This window comes from Coccinella septempunctata, chromosome 3 (assembly GCF_907165205.1).
Source record: "Coccinella septempunctata chromosome 3, icCocSept1.1, whole genome shotgun sequence".
Classification (NCBI taxonomy): Eukaryota; Metazoa; Arthropoda; class Insecta; order Coleoptera; family Coccinellidae; genus Coccinella; species Coccinella septempunctata.
This window is the reverse complement of record NC_058191.1, coordinates 31,952,682-31,975,680: the sequence shown is the minus strand read 5'-3', so window position 1 is coordinate 31,975,680 and position 22,999 is coordinate 31,952,682. Positions and strand designations below refer to the sequence as shown.

The following is a 22,999-nucleotide window of genomic DNA, read 5'->3' as shown; positions in this document are numbered from 1 at the left end:
ACAAACGAAAATGAAACATCATGAGAGATAAATCACCAGTTCTTCATCGATGATCGCTGTTTCAAATCGAAATGTTTTGAATACTGCTGATCGTTAAAACAGATAGATCTAAAAGCTATGTTCGTCTTTCTTCAACGATTTCGGTCACATCCTTATTGATTTGATGTGCAGCAAAAATACTGCATTTATACAAGCAATATTTGCTGTATCAAACCTTAGAAGTGCCAAACATTTGGTTTTAATGCTTCTTTCACTCAATACTCCTGCATTCAATGCCTCATTTGTAAACTGAAGATGATAATAATATCAAAAATCGTATCAGCAGCTATATTTACTATTAATAACGATTAAAATAAGAATCTGATTGAGAACCAAAACCCTGAAATTTTGATTCAATAAAATTCAAATAATAAATAAAGCAAAAATTAGCTTGAAACAGATTAAAAGATTTTCACAAAATGAGTTTTCAAACCACGACACGTATTTCGCCATCACAATAGCATCTTCAGGTAGGTGAAGGTAAATTTCTCGTTATGTAATTAAGGAAGCTAAATATCTCCATATCCCAGCACACCCGACACTAAGATCTCTAATCTTTGCCTGATACAAGCCGAACAGGACAAATGAAATCTGCCATTTACTAAGTAAGAGATGTTGATAGTTTGAATATAAGGAAGGGTCTATAAAAACTGCTAATTAGGCAAAACAAAATTTATTGGGTTGACTATCTACAACAATATGCATAATTTTAATTCATTGACCAATCCAACATCCTCATCCTAGGAAAGTATTTATGTGTAATAGAATGAGTATCACTTGAGGTTTTATAGCTTAACTGCTTCAGCCAGAGAGCAAGATAGTCCAGTACCATCGGGTTCAACTTGAAGTGATGTTATTTTACCATTATCAATCACCATAGAATACCTAAGAAAACATCATATAATTATCATATCTCCATTCAACAATTGAATAGAACACCTATGAATAACTTAAGCTAAAATTATTTCAATTGCACATAAGCGATAGTCATTTGAATAGGCTGCTGAACGTTAACATAACAATGAGAAAGTCTGACCTTTTACTTCTCAGTCCTCCTAATGGAGCAATGTCGACAGTAAGGTCAAGTTTCTTAGCCAGTTCTGCGGAAGGATCAGCAAGCATTCTGACTTTTCCCTTAGTATTCTGATCTTTTGCCCAGGCTCCCATGACAAAAGGATCGTTGACTGAAACGCATACTATCTCACTGATACCTTGAGCCTTCAGTTCATCAGCTTTTTTTACGTAACCAGGAAGATGAGTCTGGAAAGTTGAATTACATAACCATTCTCATTAATTCAATTCTACTTTAAAATCGATAATTTATTTAGCAGACTAATACTAGCCTAGAAAATACTTACTTTAGAACAACCCGGTGTGAAAGCACCAGGAACAGCAAACAGTACTATTTTTTTGCCCTTCGACAATTCAGATAAATTCACTTTATTCATAGGAGTATCTTCAAACAGATCAACACTGGGAATAGAATCTCCAACCTAGAATAATTTACAAAAATTGTAAGTCTCAAACTATTGAATAATGTGATGGTAATATAATTAAACTTCAACTCACCTTTACAGACATATTTGCTGTTAGTAATCGTGCTATCGATTTTCTGCAAACTGAATGAAGTACCTTCCCTGATCCTGATAGAAAATTATTGACAATCATGTTTGTGCTTACCTCTCTACTGCTTTTATCTTAACCTTGAAAGGCCAGATTGATTAGAAACCACAGAATTATGTGAATTTTTTTTCAAGATTATGTATAATTATACTGAAGGACAGAAGTACTTTCCCACAATAAGTTGAGTAATGATTACTGATGATATAATTGATAATCAGGGAAATTCTCATAAAACCTCAAATTCTTGGAACATTATGGTGCCTTATTTGTATTTAGTTGCTTTTTCAATTTGTTTGTTCCTCTGGCTTGATTCAATATCACATTGATTAAAATTCAAATACTTCAACTAGGAGCTACATTGGGAAGCATTCAAGTAATTAAAAGTGAAGTGATCTAAACAAAATTTACTTTACACTAATTTATTACAGTCAAAACATATAAAATGATGTTCAGCATTCATACAATGCCAAATTAAATAAATATGTTTTCTTAATATTAATTTCAATTTGAAATCACACAATCATGTCAAATTATAAAAATTCATACTTAATAACAGTCTCGACAAAAACGAGTCTTATCAAATATACTTAATAACTATTATTAAGAACATGAGCATAAAGACTGATTCAAATTAAAAAAAACAAATTTGTGGTTCCTCAATAATATACCTAAAGTTAACGTCTTGGTCCACCACCACCACCAGCTGGGGACCTTGAACGGAATCTTGCATTATCATCAAATCTTCTTGGACCACCACCTCCTCTACCACCATAACTGTCTGACCTTCCTCGGAAGCCATCACTTCTTCTTCCTTGGTCTCTTCCTCCAAATCTATCTCCAGGGCCTCCACTATTTCTTCTTGGGGGACCACCGTACCTATCAAAGGAAGGTCTTCCTCCTCTGAATCCACCACCACCGCCACCTCCTCGATAGCCGCCTCCACCACGACCTCCTCTGAACCCTCCTCTTCGTGACCTGCCTCTTGCAATTTCGACAATCAATTTCGAACCGAACATGTCTGTGCCATTCAAGCTATCACAGGCTGATTCGGCATCGGTCATTTCGTCGAATTCAATAAAAGCAAAGCCAGGGGGATTGAATGCAACCCAAACAGAGTTGAGTTTACCATATTTCTCGAACTCGGTTTCCAAATCTTCTTTCTTGATAGTTTCGTTGAGCCCTCCTACGTAGACGCGAGCCGTGGAAACCTTTCTGTCACGGTCTCCCATGTTTCTGTGGAACGTAGAATTTCGTAGAAATAGAAGTTTAGTCAATCGTTTGGGCGAATACGTGTTTTTGTGCGTTGGTAAAAATTAAGATCAAATTCGAAGAAAGTACAAAGCTTTGAAGATTGTTGATGCATGATGGAATGTACTTAACTAAATCGAAGTAATGATTTCTTTGCTATTTTGTTGATTGGAGAAAGTTCGACGCACTGTTCCCTTGCAAAATAATGATCTCAATTCGAAAACAAAATGTCGGAAGGGCGTCACTTTAGGACATTGGTACAGTATTCGCAGCCAAATCGATGATTACATACAATACATGTACAATATAACAATTCTAAAACGAAGATTCGTAGACGAAGAACTAGTTTTTACAGGTAGTTACCAAAATTCGAAGCGAAGATCGTCGATCAAACGTAGATTATGACAATTTTACTTGCAACGCAAACTTGATGGTCAAACAACAACTTCAGAATGGCAGAATGACGCCGGTAGAAGATGGAACTTGAGCGTTACAAGATATTGACCAATGAAATGCAAGCATTTTTCCTAACCAACATTATTCTAGGCTTAGTTGCCAAATCAACTTCAGCGTTGCATTGTAACGGAATAATTTGAATTTTTGATCTTGTTATTTCATTGGAATTTTAAATATAATTTTATTCTGTACGGAATGTTTACTTGATAAATTTCCAGACAAATATATATGTATACATTTGGAAGGATATATTGGTTTTGCTTCAAGTTGAAAATTATCCAAGCATATGACAACACTGTGGTGCTGCGTTTCCGGTAAGAAGTCGATAAGATAACAGAAATAAATTTTCAGGAAGAAATCATTTTGTCCATTGATGTAAAAGTGATTAAAACTTGATCTAATTTTTATCTGTAAATATATTATGCAATACCGAAGTATTAATACACTAGGAAAGGAAATGCAAAATTCGAAGTTCAATATGCGCAGGCACGAAAATATAATCAATACCATTTCAGAGACATGACTCTGACCATGTCTTCATTTTTAAATTTCATTTAAATTTTAAATGCGTCTAGATTTTGATGGGATAGGGTTTTGTTTTATGTTACTTTCTATATAAACATAGTGAAGAATTTGCGTTGTACATGCTTCAGTAAAATAATATATTTATGTACTTTTATTGTTTGTTCACTATCACAATTTAGATATAGTATTTATAGATTATTATATAGATTTCGAGCCAATATCTATGTCTATAAATTATATAGATACAATAAGATTATATAGATAAAATATGAATCATAATATGTTTATCTCATAGATTTAATAATATTTATTTACCTCATTACTTAAATAAGTTTATTTAGAAATGTACATTATTTACAATTTTGATACAAATATGCAGCAATATCCCAAAAGTATATGACTCATTCATGAGATCTTCAATGTCTTCATAGTGAACAGTTCTCTGAAGTTCTTTAACATGTCATTTTATCCCATAGTTACTGTCCTGAAAACTCTTCTAACTTGCTAATAAAGAATAGTTTTGTAACATAGCTCATACTCTATTGGCAATTAATCAATTGAAAATAGGTTCTGAAAAATAAACAAGTGTAACAAAATGTTTTATTTCATATTCTTGAACAATAAATACATATAAAATCCTATCTAAAATTCTGTTAAAGATAATTCCGTAATATTCCTCAGTCTATGAACTACTCGTTGAGCTGGCCATGAGCAATTCCATCTTGTGTAAAAAGTTTCTGCCCTCCATTTTTTCTAATCGTACATCTCTGAACTGACCCTCCAAATGTTCCCATTTATTCTCAGTCACCAAACGGCTGGGAAAGAAATCCGTCCTAGGTGAATGGGCAACTGACACCTGTACACCTGATTGAGGCTCACATCTAACAGCTATTATCCTATCTCCTGTTGGAGATGCCAGAAGACAGGAACTTGCATTTCCTAAGGGTTCAACAGAACCAGTGCCTGTAAAAAGTAATCAATCATTGAAGAAAATTTTTGCGAGGTTTTGAATAACAAGAGTCAAAAAGAAAATTTGAATAAAAGCATGTTTCCATTGAAAGTTTTTCCCTGTCTTTACATAGTTGGCAAGCATTTCTGGACTCATCCATTGACTCCTAATGAGGATCATAGAATTGTAGCATTATAGGGTACACTAATTGCCAAAAACAATTGTTGTGATTGGAATCTGGTGTATATAAAGGATCACCTAGCATACGGTAACCAACAGCAACCAAATATTTTGACAGAGCATTAGAGTGTCCTATTATTGACATGCTCCTAACCAAAAAATTATTGTTATAAGCAAATTTTAGGCATTGATTCGATAAAAAGTCAAATGTGTGTTGCTCCATTGAGTCTAATGGGTAATGGGAATTGGTAGAAACTAGTACTCACCTAAATGGTTAGAATTAGCAAGAGACTGCCAACCCATTGTTCTTGCCAAAGACTGAACTCCCAAAATCTGATGCAGATTCATATGGCAAATAATGAGATCTCTAAGTTCCTGAGGCTCATAACTCATGTGCATCACTTTTCCATCCCTGCATATACACTTCAGAGTTTTCTCCCCCACATGTATGAACAGTGGCGTTCTACAGAGAGCATCATATCCATGGGTAGAAATAGTGATCTTTACACATGATTGAGTTGGACTATTCAAGGTATTCCAGTGAGAACTTATTAGTGGATCTTTGACTTCCTTCGCTATTGTGTCTAGGACATACTCAGTACGTAATCTGAGGAAATAATGTTGAGCCTGCTTGATTATTTGTTCAAGAAGAGTTTCTGTTTTTGTCATTTCTAAGAGTTCGTATCGATCTGCCGCCATGGGACCTGAATGAGAAAAAAGATTGAAAATAATTCTATCTGTGAAGTGAATCAGATGATCGGTAGATTTAATACACTGAAACAAAAAGTCTTCTCTGTTTTTCTATAGTAGTAACACTCCCGCAATATAGAATGATACATTTTTCTTCAAGGATTACATTTACCCTAATTAACGCTTTTGGAACCAATGCAAACATTCAGTAATTACTTACACAGTACCAAATACTAGATCGAGGTTTTGTGGGACATCATTTCCTCACATGGATAATTGATTAATAAATAATGATTGTAAGAATATAAAGAGTAGTAAGAGTACTGACCTGCACACATTCTTTTCTTGGAGGGCCCTAAAGGGCCTGTTGCAGGATGAGGAAACGGATGATGAGTATTTTTATGATGCACTTCCCTCAACAATTGATGTAAAGAGTGCTCCAAAACATGATCATGTTCAATCTTACTGGAACTTGTTTGCTTCCTTTCACCAGATGTTGAGTGACATAAACCTATTATCAGTTGAATGCCTGGTAAAACTGTTGCCATTATTTGATTTCCTACAACCATATGAGGAATTGGAGCTTGAAGTTGAACTGCCTCTTTAGCCAACTGATTGAAGAGTTCTTTACAGAAGAGAACATTTTGTGCAGCTTCTAATTTTTGCTGCCAATGCATGTCTGGATGAGAGGATGGTGGGCCAGATCCAAGCAAATTGATGTTTGCGCTGCATAAATTTTCTTGATCTGAAAATTAAACTCAGTTTGATGCTATTATGATAAGTATTCAAAATCCTCAATATGTACTTAATTATTGACTGAAAACAACGTTGTTCTGTAAATCAAGCATTGATTCTCTGATCAAGCTTTGTGAAACCAAGCAATAATCATTCAAATCATATCATTATCATGTTACCTTTTTGACATATCACTTCTATGTATGCAATACCCTGCAACTCTGATGGAATAGAAACTCTAAGAGCAGAATTTGTCTTTGGTACAACAGGACCAGGACTGCTTGGAGGTGTTGTCGGTTTTTCATCTTCTTCAGCCTTTGTAACTTCAAATGTGCCAGTCTGAAGATATTTAGAACCAGCTGTCCTATAGCTGAGATCGCCTATGATTGTGTTTGATACTTTTTTGAGTCTCCAGTTCTGCCTTAACTTCAATAATTCAATATGAAAATCAGGGGTAGTTCTATTTCTAGCAGCTTCAGTTTGTGACGTTTTAAGCCGCTCGGCCCCAGTGAGTAGGACATTTGCAGCACCTGACAGAGCTTTTTTGCGAGCATAGATTTGAGCCATAGACTTTGTTTCTAATGGTTCTTGTTGTACTGGATCCAGTACCATGTATCGTTTATCTTTAGCAATTGCTAAAACGTCAGCCAAAACGCATACTTCCGTTAAAGCACTTCTAAGTTTATTACGAACAGTGTCCCAAGGCCATAAATTTGATTGAAATGCATCTTTACTATCGGAATCCGATTTTGCTTCTTCTGCAGACTCAGGGCTCTCTTTCTTCACTTCTACCTCGTTTGTCTTACTGAAGTCAATTTTCTGAGCGTATTTCGCCAAACTTTCTGATAATGTTAGAGGTCTACAATATAAATTGAATAAGCAAGATTAAGAGCACGGATGTTAAGAATATACTCACGGTTGGTATATTTCCGTGCCATCATATGTAATTTCTTGAATTTGATTTTCAATGGGAGCCTCAACTGATATGTTCACAGAATAAGGCATTTTATAAGCTAAGTTTCTTTTAAGTTTATGTCCTAATTTGTTTTATCATACGTATCCGTTTAGTTTATTTTCAAAAACCATACAAGAGATTCATTTACCAACACCAACTAAGCAAATGTCAAAATTAAAAATAAATAAGGTTAAGATTTGAACACAAACAACTAAGTTTTTCTTCACGTTTGAAGTACTTGAACAAAGATTAACTTCCTCTTTGGTTTGAAATGAAATGAGAACTGTTATTATTATCATTATATTATATATTATAAACTCTTGTTTGTCAGCAATTATATTGATTACTGGGCAGCATTTTGGAAAATGGGGTGTAGAAGAAAACTAACTACTAGGTAGAGCACTGTAAAAATGTATTAGTACAAAGTGCACTTAGACAAGCAAAGATGGAGCTGGGTGTATCAAACTGAAGATATAATCATTGAACTCGATAAAGAAATTCAATTGATATAATATGAATTATACGGGCGTGAATGAATAATAGCAAAAAATTTAATGGATAATTCCTTGTCAAAAAATAGTATGGATCTTTCCCATATTTTTTTTTAGCAGCCCCTGCTTAGGTACAGACCCCAAACAGGGGCGTATAGGTAGGGGTCAGGATTGGCACGTCCACCTCAAGAATTCTCGGTGCTTCCCATCCTAGGTACAATCGACTTAGCTTTCGAGCAAGAAAGTATAAAACTACATTGAGCTACCAAGCCCCCTCAGAAAAAATTCTGGCTCTACCCATACTCTTCAAGATGGCACCTGAAAAAAAATTTTTTTCTGGAAAACTGACTGAAATGAAATTGAGCCGACATTCTATGAGAGCGATCAGTCAATCTAAAAATTTTTTGTGATGGTGTGTCAGCATCCGCTTACAAAGTAGATTCGAAAATAATTCTGGCTTCTATACGACTCGCGCTATGAAGGTGTTGATGAATTATTTTTTTCTAAAATCCTTCACTTTTAGCAAGAATAAATTACAGGAAACACATTCGTTAGAAATCAATATCAAACTATAAAAAAATTATTTTTTAGTGCTATACTTAATATGACTAAGGAAAAATATTTCTTGAGAAAAAAATTTGCTGGCTTTTTCTACCCAGGTATCTTCTCGCTCCTATGTAATATCTGCTCAATATCATTTCTGTCTGGTTTCTAAAATAAAGTTGCTTTTCAGGTATCATCTTCAGTGCTGTATCAGCGTTTGGAGAATTCCTCAGAAATATGGCGTGATGATGATTATTATGTAATAGAAATTGATAATCGAAAATTCCAAATTGAATGTTTAGTTTAGGTCTAAGATATGGTACACAGAACGTATATACTCCAAATTTGACGAAGAATTCAAAAATAAAATGAAAAATAAGCATAGTTTCGATTGAAGAAATTTATTGTTAACTCTCCCTATATCTATTTTCATGAATTTACCATAGGAAAATTCGCAATCGGAAATTAGAATCGATGTATCTCAGTCTTTTCCTTGCACGAACCAACTGCTAAATAAAAAAAATCTTATTTTTGGAAAACTGTAACTAATGCCATAAGTTATTCAGTAGCTGTCTGGAACAATTTAATGCCTATATAGAATATAGAGAATAATATTAGAAAATGAAAGCAGCTCTTCCTGCTTTCATTCGCTATTGCGAATAGAATGCGGCTCCAGAATAGTGACAGCTCTTCCGCATTGATTTATCGCCGGTATTTATGTCACGTCTCGTAAAAAAAGCGAAATACGGGTGAAGAGATTGATGCTGTTCGTTGTTCCAGCGGTTGCGTTCTATCACTGCAATCATCCTTCCCATGCCAGTACCTAGATGAATTCTGTATATTTTTATAAAATTCCCATCTATCGGCTGAATTAGAATCAAATTTATTAGGTGAACCAGATATTCCTCAACAATTGAAATGCAGGGCCGGATTTAGACTTTATGAGACCCTGAGCTATTTGAGATTTGTAAGTCCAGATAATATATACCGTCTGTTCCGATATTCCTGAACAGTACTGTCAGTATTTCAGAAACGATGCCTAATGGCCCAGTCGTTCGAGTTCTATTGTTATTCGATTGCGGGCCAGTACTAACAGCAATATCGGAACAGGCCCTATAATATGTAAATGACAAAAGTACTCTTCGGATATATTTAAGAAGTATATCAATGTGCTAGGTGTGTAGTGGTACAACCATAGAAAAGGCGAAAAGGTCCTAGGTTGAACTGGTTTTTCCTATTTTTCTACATAACTTAAATCCACTTATATTTTTTTTTGTCCCTTGAAATTTTGCATTTCAGAATGAACTCTTATAGTGAAATAATAAATCTTTAACTCAAAATCATTTTCCTAAGCCTATCTCTGACGAGCCTCATGGTAGATAGTGCAGTGTTATGTTTTTCTGGTTATGTTCTACGATATTGAAGCTCAGCAAAGACCTAAGCCTATGTCTGACAATCCTCATGGTGGATGGTGTACTGTTATGTTTTACTGGTTATGTTCTACGGCATTGAAGCTTAGACCTTCACTGTCGTAGTTAGGTATACTCGTATACCTACTCTATACTGCAGGCTGAAAGCATTCGAAATGTGGACCTACCTCAGAATTCTCCGAATGTCATGGACGGACCTTGTTCCAACGAAGAATTATTGTGAAGAATGCAAAAGAGCAAAGAATTTGTATTCACCGTCAAACAACAAGAGCTTCACTACGTTGGACACATTATGAGGTGGCAATGTGGAAGGTAGGATGGTTCAGGCAAAGGCAGACATTCGTGGTTGTTCAATCAGAAAAGAGTTCGGCCAAACTTCTATCCAGCTTTCAAGAAACGCTGTTACCAAACTAAAACATGCCATGGTGTATGTGCTTCATGGATGGAATGGAAAAAGGAATACACTACCCAGAATTTCAAAGTAAAAACCATTAAATGGTATACTGATTGTTCAAAAACCACAAGCACCAAATGTATACTATCTTTAGGCTACTGCTCGAGTGTTTTTCAGGTAGAAATACTTGCAATCGAAAGTTGCGTGAACAATCTGGAAACTATTAAGCATGTGACATAGTGATCCATATTGGTAGTCAAGCTGCTATCAAAGCACTGAATTCCTGTGTCATCGACTCAGAGCTGATTTAGCATATAGGAGAGCCGAAGGAAATAGTCAAGAACACTCTCCTCAGTCTAGGTTCCAGGTCATTCCGGTCATTTCTGGTCAGAAACCTTGGCCACATACTTACCAAGAGCCTCTCTATGATATAGGAAAGAGTTTCTGGAAAAGGTAGAAACCAAAAGAGAAACACTTTGGGGAAATCTTCCAGGAATGGAGTATTTCAAAAAATATTCCGGAATTTCAAGACTGCAAGATCTAATGGTAAGTGTCCACCTGAGATAAAATCTCGAGAGAAAGTTTAGAGATCAATCTCAGGGCGTTGTTCATCTGAGCACTTGAGAGACGTTTAGTCTCGGAGACTGGTATTGACTTGTGTCGGAGAGTGCTTGAGACTGCTCTCGAGTATATTTTGTCGCAGGTGGACAGGTACCATAAGAAGTATTCGGATCTTAGCAAGAATAAGTTATGCCTCCTCACCGGCTTCCTCACAGGACATTGTCGCCTTAGAAAGCATAAGATGCAAATGTGGTTATCTTCTTCTTCTTCTTCTACATGCGGTGCCCGACTGGGCTAAAATGAGGCCTCGTGACCCATTGTTCGTCCGCTTGTAGTTGGAGAGACTCAAACTCTGTGACATGCTGACAAAAACGCCACAATTCGACAGAGAGGAGTTCCTCTCACCATAGGAGTTGTTGGTGTTTCCTAGGTGTGTCATCCTTAAGTCTTTAAGGTTGCTGCAGAAGAACAGAATGTGTTCAACCGTTTCATCTGGCTCCTGCACCAGCGGCACAGGGAACACCTAGTCAGTGCCATTCTATTCAAGTGTTTATTAAACCAATGGCCAGTCATTGCTCCAGTCACTTGACTCAGTTGTTTCCTCCCAAGAGCTAAGAGTTTTTTGACCTGAGGAACAGAGGATGATCTCTCAATGAGAAGCCTCGACTGCCTGAGACCACTTCTCATGCTCCATTCAGAGGAAAATTTCCTGTCTAGCCATCTATTGAAGAAGTTCTTGACAGATGTACGACAGATAGGCAGCGCCGGTCCCGGACCAACAAAAGCTGAACGGGCTCCTCGCTTTGCAAGTATGTCTGCCTTCTCGTTTCCCGGAAGACCTGCGTGCGCAGGAAACCAGATAACTTTCATAATGTTATCAGAGCCTAGCTCCTACAGAGCCTCCCTGCATTCCTCTACTACCCTTTCCTCAGAAAGGGATTTCAGGGTTCCCTGACTGTCACAACAAATAAATACATAATTCGGACTGGCAGAAATATACACCTTAAGTATACCTCGGAGAACATGCCGACATCGATGGTGAGTAGCGATAGACCGGTTTCGCTCTTGTTAGAGCTCGTCAGTATCACATAACCCAACCAAACGAACCCGACTGAATGAAGCAGAGGAAATTTTGTCAAATGCTAGCAGCGGCATCGAAGTATTGAATAAATCGATGCGACACCTGGCGTTCAACGACCTTAGCTTTCTCCTACAAGGCTACTCAAAGGTTGATATCTGCGTACATTTCTCTTCTCCCATCGCAGTCCGAATTAGGTAGTTATCTTACATGGCCTTTTGGCGTCGGTCTGCTTCACAACAAATAAAGATGTGTTTGCCGGAGTACCCTCTGCGGATATTCTCCAGTGTGCAGGCCAAAACAGCATACAGTTCAGCCTGCACTATGGAACAATCTTTCCCTAGGGGGAAAGACTGATTGAAATGAGGTCCTACAATTCCCACTCCAATCCCTGTGGACATCACAGAGCCATCGGTGAACCAAGTGGGACCTTCAGGCTCAAGAAGCCTGTTTGGTGTGGACCATAGGTCCATGTCAGGAACAATTACCCCGTAGGTTTCGGCAAAGTAGAAGCTGGTGCCCGCGTGGTCTCCTCTATGGAGAAGGGATGCTTGGTATCCTTTACCATCTTAAGAGCCCTCGAGTGCCCCCTGAACAGTCCTCTATTATGGTTATCAGAAACTGACGAGTGTAGATTCTGTGGAGAAGAGGAGGAAACTCCTATTCACCTGGTTACAGAATGCCTCACCATTGCAAGTCTGCTTAAGGAATGTCTTAGACTAGAAAATTATAGGAGGAATGAGGACTTAGCCTCCTTGAAGCCCTCTCAGATACTGAAGTTCATTGAAAATCTGGAGCTGAAGAGCGAGCTGTAGAGGGCGCAGTAATGAGAACAGCTCTGATGGGGGGCACAATAGACCTCATGGTCGCTGTGACATGTAACCCCCTTATCAAACTATAACTAACTCTAACTATCTCCTCCATACTATAACTGTTATCCACTTGTGTGATTTCAGAAGAGGCTCCTTTAAATATTTGTATAAATACGAGAGTGAAATCCGCATTACAGAAACACTCACCCTAAACAGAACCCCGAGGGAATCCATTATCATTCACAGGGACGAATTTAGATTTTATAAGGCCCCGACCTTGGAAATATGGGGCCCTTTATAATTATGGATATGTGCCAAATAAAGTATAATAAAAAAACTGAGACAATTTTCTTGCGAGATGTGTGGTTTCTTAGCTGAAGATTTGGTAACTTATACGGAAATCCTGGTCAAATCATAAAACTTCTTACCAAGCAGCATTTCTAACTCTTTTCAGGCTTCCTGTTGAATCGATTTCGAATAAAACAATTAACAGATCTATCATAACCATCATCATTCAGGAGTTCTGGTGAATTGAAGGTGTCGATAACATTTCAAGAGTCCCGGAGCTGGTGAAAAGGTACTAATCGCCCGAATTCCTGGCACCTATCGAGCTACTCTGGAATCCAGAACTCCCATGGGCCCGGCATTAAATATGAAAACCGCAGGGTGTTATCGACTCGTCCTACAAATAAAACGGTCCTGAAAACGCATTAATCCGTCGGGTCGCCTCGTTTCAGGCGCTGGAAATCCCGCTGGATCCTGGGAATCTTACGCGATTTCCAGAGAATAAGAGAATAAGCTTGAGGAGAGAGTCGCCTGAGATGGAGGAAGTGGAGGGGAGGGAGGGCGGCCATGTTGGGACTTGGCAATCGCACGGTCACATTATTGATATTCCACTTTGAGTCTGGTTCATGTCGTAGCCTGTGCCCCTTCCTCCTTCTACCTCCAAGTTCTCTCCCGCGTTATATTACTTCCTCCCGCAGCATTACCCAGCACCCCCTTCCTTGTACACCTTTACGAATAATGATAACTTATAAACGCCAACGAAATGTATCGGTGTTGCAGTATATTTCTTCATAATGCTGATATGAATTTTCTTTGAAATCAGTGTAATTTAAATGTTGAAATTGGAAAACGTTTAAAACATTTCATATCTGGAATTTATTTTTATCTCCAGCGCATGCACTATTGTTCTGTTCGTTGCGATATAAGAAAAGTAGGTATATAATAGAAAGACAACAACAAAAAACGAAACTCAAACATTACTCCAGCATTATTTGCCTAAGGAAACTAATTATTATGAAGTATTTATGAATCAAATTTGTATAAATAAGCTACACATTTGAAATAAATTAAATATAAAATGTTATATTAAATAATATGTTCTCTTCATCAAACAAACTAGGGAAAATTCAACGAACTACCCTCATTTGCTAAACTATATTATACAAATGCAATGTAGAAATCAGTCTAGCGTAGTAAGAAACGTCAATTTAGAATTCAGAAAGAAATAAGAACTGAGTGCTTTAAAAGTTTCTCGATTGGGAAAATTTTTCCTCCTAATAATTCTCCCAATTTATTACTATGAGAGAAATATTTCAGAGAAGTCCTATCTATCAATGAACAAAAAGCTGTAGGTATCTGTAGTACCTATCTAATGTTTTCGATTTGGATATTTTGGTACTAGGAGGAAGTGAAACTCATATATAAAGGGTGTAGAGTGTGTTTATGAATGAGGGTTGTGAGGGTTCTCACAAACACTATACTATTTTACAGAACCTGTAACAAAAATAGTCAGCTCGTCAACGCCTTCTATATGGGGGCTGTATCTTCGAAGGATAATAGATGATTTAGAAAAAAAAATATCCGTAGTACATCTACCCTCACTAATTTTCATCGAGGAATCAAGTAGTTAAGCTCCTTGCATTTATTTACAGACAACATGTGGAGTATTGAAAACTTTTGTGAAAATGGATTAAAAATTAACAGTGCTGTACCTAAGGTGGTATAAGGACAACAAACAGTCAACACAGGACACAACTACTTCGTACAAGATTTTCTGAGTGTAGTGTAGTACGTATTTTGGTACCTAGAATGAATAGGATCTGGATTACAATTGCTTATGCCAATTTTCCGCCCTTTTGGCTTGAGTAAATAACAGTAAAAATCATTCATTTTCAGATTTATTTCATTGAGTTATTTTCATAGAAGTATATACAATTAAATCTCACAAAAATCAAACAATGAAAAAAAAACAAGAACTTTTTTCATCTATGTACAGCGGGTTGCACGAAACTTTGATTCCACGATCAAAGATTTGACAGTCACTCAATTTCCAAAACGAAATCACCGAAATCTATACCTACATTTCTGAATATATATCTCAATGAATTGAGAATCATTGACTGGGTGTGAATGGATCATAACTTAATGCGAGATTGATATTCTGAATGCTGCTGACTGAATTATCGATTGAAAACAAATTGACGTTAATCCGTCAATCAAGCGTTGATTCCCCGATCAAGTTATGTGACACCAGGGGTCACAAAAGAAGTTATTTATTGCAATCAACTGTCACAAAAATCAAACGACTAGGGCCGGTTGTACAGTTAAAAAAAAGCTGTGTAGATCGCTTGCTCCCGACTTTAAGGCATGATTAACTTTAACGACCAGTTCCATGGTCGAATTTGAAGTCGCTTTTAGCTTAAACCTCCCTTTAGAGTCATTTTTAGTATATGATTGGGGGACGCTTTAAAATTAAAAGGACAAGTTTGATTATGGAACTGGCCGTTAGTCATATGTACTTATTTATAGGCCGGTGTCATAATCGAACCTGAAATCGCTTTGATTTTGAAGCGTCCTTAATCCCTACTAAAAATGGCACTAACGGCCGGTTTCATAATCAAACCTTAAGTCCCTTTAATTTTAAAGCTTCCTTGAACCCTATTACGTCCAGTTTCATAATCAAATTTAATGTCACTTGAAGCTAAAAGCTTCCTTTTGTGTCCAGTTTCATAATCGAATTTAACGTCATTTTTAGTAGGAAGCTTAAAAAATAAAAGCGACTTTAGGTTTGATTATGAAACCGGCCATTAATTCGATTATGAGACTGGACGTTACGGAAGCTTTAAGCTTAAAGTGACATTTACGTCCAGTTTCATAATCAAATTTAAAGTCACTTTAAGCTTAAAGCTTCCTTTAGTGTCATTTTTAGTAGGGTTAAAAGAAGCTTTAAAATAAAGCGATTTAATTCGGTTATCAAACTGTACGTTAAGGAAGCTTTAAGCTTAAAGTGACTTTATATTTTTATGAAACTGGACGTTAGTGATTACAATGGTAACCGCCATAGAAACTAGTGAAATAAGTGAGCCTGCCTGAAAAGTCGGTGCAAAACAGGCATAAATGTTTCAGTACACATTTTTGATGCCGAGGAACATAAACGATTTAAATGTGCTGCCTGGGTTTCATTTGTTGAAAAAATGACACCCAGTTTTAACTGTTCTTTATTACTCCTATCCAACCTTTTCAACAATTATTATCACCATATAGGTGATCATCAGTTTAGGGAATACACGCAAACGTGTATTCTGTGTCCTGGCAATGTAGATCTCCGAGTCATATCCCGATCCAATCCTGGAATAAAACTGTGGGAAATCCAGCAGAAACGTAAGAGGAAGTGAAAATCGATCGCAAGCAATGCCAGTATTCGGGAGTTCTCCGCATTTGTGTGCATTTCTGCGCAGAAATAACAATTGTAGAATCACACAATCGTAGAAAAAAGAGAGCGAGGCGTCCAATGGTGGCAGGCATCGCGACGCCAGCGTCCAATCCTGCTCCCGTTGGCAATAAGATCCACATTCCGAGAAACTCGAGCTTTGCCGACTGTTCCTATTGGTCGGGCGAATCCGCGAATCCCACGAATTTCTGTTATTGTCATTGCCCGGGTCGCTTTGCGTGGGTGGATGTTTCTGCCTGGAATTCATCCCAATTTGCCAATTCGCAGCAAATGCTGGCGCTCCTCTTTTCCGTGAACGAAAGGAAAATATTCCCTCTGAACATTACTGCACACCTATCTATTTTTCTCCATATATTTTGCCCAATCAGAATAACTTCATAAAGGTTGATCGGGGAATCAACGCTTGTTTGACGAATAGACATCTATTTGTTTTCAATCGATAATTCAGTCATGATCATTCAGAATATCCTCCTTGCATCAAATTATGATGTTCATACATCCATTCAATTATTCTTAATTGCCATTTCTTCAATATATTCAGAAATGAAAAGGTTTCAGTCAAATCGTTGTTCGGACAATCAGAGTTTTATGAAACCAGCTGTAAATTTTTCAACAGAATTATCATAAGAAGAATATAAAAACATAGAAAAATTCCAAAAAACTACTGCTCCTGTAGATCACGAATAACTCTTCCTTTTGAGGGTCTTTTATGCTTGTGATTCACACATAAAAAGGGAGAAGTTGCACTCGAATGCAGAATGAACAATTTTCGCTTTTCTGCCACCTTGCCTTCGGTCAAGCAGTTTTGTAGTCAACTTGATGTTCTGCACTACATGTTATATAAAACCTCATTTATTTAACATAAACAAGTATCAAATGAAATTATAAACAGAATAATGGGTGAATGAGTAATAATTAAGATACAAAATAATAGTAAGTCTATTTGTGTACAATATAATTTCTTCCTGAAATCCGTGAATGTTTTTTTTTCGAATAGTACTCAGTACATATACTACGAAAAAAATAGAAAAAACCACGAAATACACAAGTATACCCCTAAAGCTCAAATCTGTAAAGAAATAATTTCAAGCATATAATGAAAAAAAAAGAACGGAGGAAAGTTACATTGCTACTTCACTAAAATAACGTACAGATACAGCTACTGTGGTTTGGTTGATTTAGTGAACTCGAAATAGAAAGGCGTTTCAAATGAGTTATCACTCACCCCATTTCTCCCACTGAAAATTGAGGGTTATGCTTTGAATTTGATCTTAGAAGTTGTCCGAACATTTTTATACAGGGTGTATTTGAAGGTGAGGCTTTTTTTCAACATAAGTTAGAACTGGTCAAAATGAAGCGTTTTACCAAAAATCACCTATACAAGTTTCAAGATGACGAAGCTGAAAGAAAAATTGGAATGATTACTGAAATAGATCCTAATATGTACGACCTTAGACCGTTTGTTAGCTGAATTATCGCAAAGCAGTGGGAAAAACTTATCTCCTGATTCGACCATGTGGTTTCGCTTAGGATATTGGATTGTTCGATATTTACGTCTTTACGTGGTAATGAAAACGGAAACTTAGGATTGCTGAATTGTTCTCATTATTTTTTAGTAACTTACACGATTTTATGAAATGGCTCATTTCGATACCAACTAACAGAAGAGACTTTGGATACAAGTGTAAAATATAAAATAATACATACTTCAAAATTTAACCAATAAAATTCACGAATTTTTTCACAATGGGCATCACAATCTCTTCTTGTTCAAAATTCCAACAATTGTCGTAAAAATGGGATGAAATGGGGAAATATCATAGCAGTTTTTCAACATAACTAACATAAGCACATTCAAGAAACTGCCTCGATTTTCTACATTTATTTTTTACCCTAAATTGCACGATACAACAATTATGATTCTCTCAAAAGTGACCTGATTCATCTAACCCAATGAACTTGGTACTGAACCATTCATTGTCCAGCCATATGTTAATTCTTTGTTTCGTTTTTGCGATGCCAGAGTCAACTTCCACAGTTCCGTACTTGAAATTCAATGAATTTTGTCGAACTTCTAGGGGTTGTATCTCAGCCATCTTGGATATTTTATATAGACAATTTTTGGTTAAACGACTTGTTTTGATGAGTTCTACCTTCTGTTGAGAAAAAAGCCTCACCTTTGAGAGCACCCTGTATAATTCAATTCTGCCGACCTACAGAGCCGCTCTTTCGTTTTCAATGGCGTGCATGTATGGGAAACAAGAGCATGAGCGAGGGTTCAGAGCGGATGAAATGGTGAATTAGCGTGCATAGCTTTGGCGTTCATATGCCTTTGTTTTCGTTTTTTTTTTCAATAAGATTAACGTAAATTCGAGAACGTAGTCACCATTTCCCCAATTTCATTTATTAACTAAAATTTAATGTATTGGGATTCATCGAATTTAGCCTCCTCTTGTCAAATGACCACGAGCCACCACTGCTCTAAATTCCAGGCTTGCAGATTCGGTACGAAAAGTGATCGGGGGTAAGCGCCCGATACGGCCCTGGAATGAGACGGGAGACAAATAAAAGTTATATTCGGGCGAGAACAGTAGCACATGAAGAGGGCGGCAGTTGAGCGGGCGGGTTCCGCACAGATATCGACCCGATGTGCCCGAATGAGGACATTACCCGGAGCAGCTCTCAATTCGAGGAGCTATTCTCCTCCTCAAGCTACCCCCTGGACATCTGCCTCCCGCCGCGACGACTCTAAATACATCTGCGAATTCAATGAGAACCTACCCCTCCTGCCCCACCCAGCGGATTCGGGAAGTTGGAATTGTTCTCGAAATGTGGGAGGTGGTGGAGGAGAACTAACAAGCTCCTGGAGGAGGCAATTTCTGTTTCAATCTCGGCAAAAATGGTCCTGCAGAGATTGGAGCAGAAATAATTTCCTAGGTGCTGAATATGGTCCTTCTGCAATGTCTTTTTCATTGATTATCTAATCGGGTTTCATGAAAAGAGATATTACGATGGCTATTACTCACGCGGATGACCTTTACCAAACGATACGAAGAGGAGATTGGTGAATTATAAAAGTGATGATTTGCGTGTAGAATATTATATGTGTTGCACAAATCTTAAGAGACACCTTCTGAAATCTTCTTTCTTCTTCTTCTTCTTCTTTATCAGCCACATCTTGTCCACTCCTGAACGTAGGCCTCCTTCAAATTTCTCCATGCTGTCCTATCTTGTGCTGTTTGAAACCACCCTATACCTGCTTGCTTTTTGATGTCATCGAGCCATCTTTTCTGTGGTCTTCCTGCGCTTCGCCTCGATCTTCTTGGTCGCCAGTGCATCAGTCTATAAGTCCAATGTGTATTCTGAAATACCTTACTCAATTCTCAATAATATCTGTATCCTGGAAATGAAGTACACAGTACTCCGCCAAGTGCCAACCGGGCACCTACCATTCGTGTCTCTCAGATTGAACTACTACCTTCAGTCAACGAATGCACAACAATTCGCCAAAGGACTTAGGAGAGTCAAGAGTGTTCGCTCGCTAGACCACATTAGGTCAAGAAATAACGTTCACAGTACTCTTCCAAGTGCCAACAGGGCGGTTGAAATATTTAAACACTACAGACTACACTCTACTGATGAGTGGACAATGATCCCGAAACCAGTCTACAATTGTGTTTAGATGTTTCAACTTCTCTGGGATTCCCCACGCTCGTTCATGACTAGCTTGCATTATCCCCAGTTCGATAGCTGTATCTATTTCGAAATTTCAATAATCGCTACTGCTGACATTCATATTCTATGTTCAGGAGTCCACTTCTCCCGATCCCTAGACCTTTGAGTTTTCTGTGTTTGTGACCCAACATCTTGTTCTATGGTAGTGAGCATGCAGTTTGATAAACCAGTGAATAATGGCCCATAATTCACAAGTGAACTATAAATCTCTTTATGTTCAAGGAAACAGATTATGATCACTTTATTCAATCTTTTTTTTACTCTTCTTCTTTACTCAGACCTTGAGGTCTGTCAATTGTGAAGCATGTTCAACCCTCTTCTGTTCGTCAGAGGTATAATTCCAGCCATATCTCCATTTTTAGGTGGTCTTCACAATGATGCATTTCGAATTTCTGTCTTTGGCGATGTTAGATTTTCAGGTTTGGTTCATTCTCCATCTCCAATATCCCCTTTTTTCTTCCATCGTCGATCTATGTCTCTTAGCTACACTATATATTATTATGTTGTCTGTATCTCGTTGTTTCTTACTCGGTCTCTAAGTGTTTTCCCTGCAGTGGTTCTTAGGGTTTTCATCCCCGCTGTTCTTATTATACGTTTTGTTTAATTTGCTACAGCTCGAATTTCCATAAAATAGGTTATCACCAGCCTTAGGCAGGATGTGTATATCCGAACTTCACTGTCAACATGCATACCCATGCTTGTTTTCCCAAGCAACATCCCTTGAGCAACTATCAGATATTATGATACTAATTTTCATTGAAATAAACACTCATTCGGCCAGACACATGGAGACATGGACTGAGCAATGCCAGCATAAAATTGGCTTTTTCATAGAAAGAGAGAAATGATTGTCGGGCATTTATCTGTCTCTTTTTTGTTCACATAGAGGTGAGTATGTGGACCAATCAAAATTATAGAAAAAGACAACTGCATGCCCGAAGAAGAGGCCAGATTCTGAACACCAAAAAACGACAGAAACCAGAGTAACATCAGACATCTTGGACACACGTAGCACTGTATAGTATTCTCAAGTATATTTTTGACGTTACTGGTGAATATTGCATGCAGGTGCAGAGTGTGGTTATCCCTTTGTAGTTTTCAGGGTTGCTTTTTCCCCTTTCCTGAAGCCTGGTATGGTAATACTTTTCTTCCATTCTGTTGGTAACATGGATGTGGTTATTGGTTATTACTTTGCTGAAGAGTTCAGTCAATTTCCTTACTAGTTCAGTACCCCCATATTTTATGGGCTCATTGGTTATATCGCCCACATGTCTCCTCCTGAAGATTTTCTATATTTCAAGGTTTTATTCTTCAGTTCAACCTCCTCCTGATTTTCATCTGCTTCCTCTGTTTCTCTGCCTCTGCTGCTCTTTTGGGTTAACATTGTTGTCATAAAGGTATCTTTTCCAGTATTGCAACTGGATATTTCTGGTTTGGCAGTTTCTCTTCTTTGAGCATCATCCAGATCTTCCTACGGTCCCCGTTAATATCACATTCCATGTCTGCCCTAAATTTCTCCCAGTGCTCTCTCTTGATTCTCCTGATCTTTGAATTGACCCTATTCATTGTTTCCTCACATTTTCTACAATTTTGTTCAGCTAGCACGCTTCTGTACAAAGGTAGCTTGTAGCTTGTCTTTTTTCCTTCGGTAAATGGTAAATCTTCTCACAAACTGATCAAATCAGAGCTTAGTCTTATTTTCTGAGTTCCTCTATCGATTCGCTGGCCACCTCATGTATATACCTTTTAATTATGTTTTAGATATTCTCTACTCTTTCTCTTTTCATATTACCTTCTGATTTCTGATGTAAATTTTTAAGTTAGACCTCGCAATGCACGTGGATATTTTTGGGCATTATAACTATACTGCTCAAATGCCAATTCTTTCTATAGCTTTCGCTTTTGCTGATTGATTGATCTAAAAATTTTTTTAAGGAGTGAAGTCAACATAAGGAAAAAAAGCGATTAAAAATAGAAACAACATGTAAGGGATAGAGTGAGATGAAAGGATATTGTGGCTTATATCTATAGGATTGGATGCTGGGAAGCTGAGTAAAAAGAGGAAAAAGATGAAGAGATTCTATTCCATGTTCAGATATTTGAAACTTGTGTGCTTATTAGTAGAAACAAAACAATTTTCGTAATTTTCGGATGCCGTTTCCAAATATTTTCAGGTAGGTATACCATAACTTTATTCTCGGTGCCCACTGAAATTCTTCGATGAACTGCAATAGTTTAAAACGGTTGGTTCACGTGGAAGGTTAAGAAACGGACAACCAACCTGAACAATATCAGTAGGAGGTGAATAATCCACCTTTATAACTTTATCTCGCAGTGTAAACAAACGCCTCTTAATTACTATCGATGTTTAACATGCACACCGGCTATTATTAAAACTCGCATTCAAGATATGAGAAATACTGTAAATCACACCAGAACCGCACGTATAATTTCAGGCATACATGTAATTGCAATTTTCCAAGATATGCAAACGTTTCTTTTCGTCCCGCTTGTTGATGGCATGTTTTCCGCCTATTTACATCTAATGTTATTTTTATCCCTTGTCGGAGAGTATGCGAGTTGGTGGTAAATAAAATATCTAGAGGGCCCTCACGGCAACTGAACATGAAAAGTGGCGAGAATCCCTGGTAAGGCCTTATTCTGGATGGACAGATATGCTAAACTTAATTATATAAAATTATAGGTGTTCCGACTGTTAAAATATCACGTGGAATAATCCTATTGCTTGCTAGTGTTATTGCTAGCTGAAATGACTAGATCCTTCGCCAGATAAGACTTTTTGGACTCGACGAATCCTA

The 22,999-nt window shown here is 37.4% G+C and overlaps 3 protein-coding genes across 3 annotated transcripts; all 3 read right to left on the bottom strand.

The window, feature by feature from the left end:
• Positions 1–696: 696 nt before the first annotated feature.
• Positions 697–1,769, bottom strand: LOC123309203 (peroxiredoxin-5, mitochondrial). Its single transcript, XM_044892186.1, has 4 exons — positions 1,609–1,769; positions 1,398–1,532; positions 1,076–1,299; positions 697–924 (listed from the first exon to the last, which is right to left on the bottom strand). Exons 1-4 carry the CDS (start codon positions 1,705–1,707, stop codon positions 825–827), a joined length of 558 nt encoding a protein of 185 aa, XP_044748121.1. The 5' UTR covers positions 1,708–1,769; the 3' UTR covers positions 697–824.
• A 296-nt stretch (positions 1,770–2,065) lies between these two features.
• LOC123309204 (RNA-binding protein Rsf1-like) lies at positions 2,066–3,434 on the bottom strand. The gene is made up of 2 exons (XM_044892187.1): positions 3,274–3,434; positions 2,066–2,895 (listed from the first exon to the last, which is right to left on the bottom strand). Exon 2 carries the CDS (start codon positions 2,889–2,891, stop codon positions 2,337–2,339), a length of 555 nt encoding a protein of 184 aa, XP_044748122.1. The 5' UTR covers positions 2,892–2,895; positions 3,274–3,434; the 3' UTR covers positions 2,066–2,336.
• Positions 3,435–4,477: 1,043 nt separating this feature from the next.
• On the bottom strand, positions 4,478–7,558 carry LOC123309202 (mediator of RNA polymerase II transcription subunit 17). The gene is made up of 5 exons (XM_044892185.1): positions 7,362–7,558; positions 6,625–7,304; positions 6,039–6,455; positions 5,287–5,724; positions 4,478–4,854 (listed from the first exon to the last, which is right to left on the bottom strand). The coding sequence occupies exons 1-5, from the start codon at positions 7,448–7,450 to the stop codon at positions 4,574–4,576; spliced, it is 1,905 nt and encodes a 634-aa protein (XP_044748120.1). The 5' UTR covers positions 7,451–7,558; the 3' UTR covers positions 4,478–4,573.
• Positions 7,559–22,999: the final 15,441 nt, after the last annotated feature.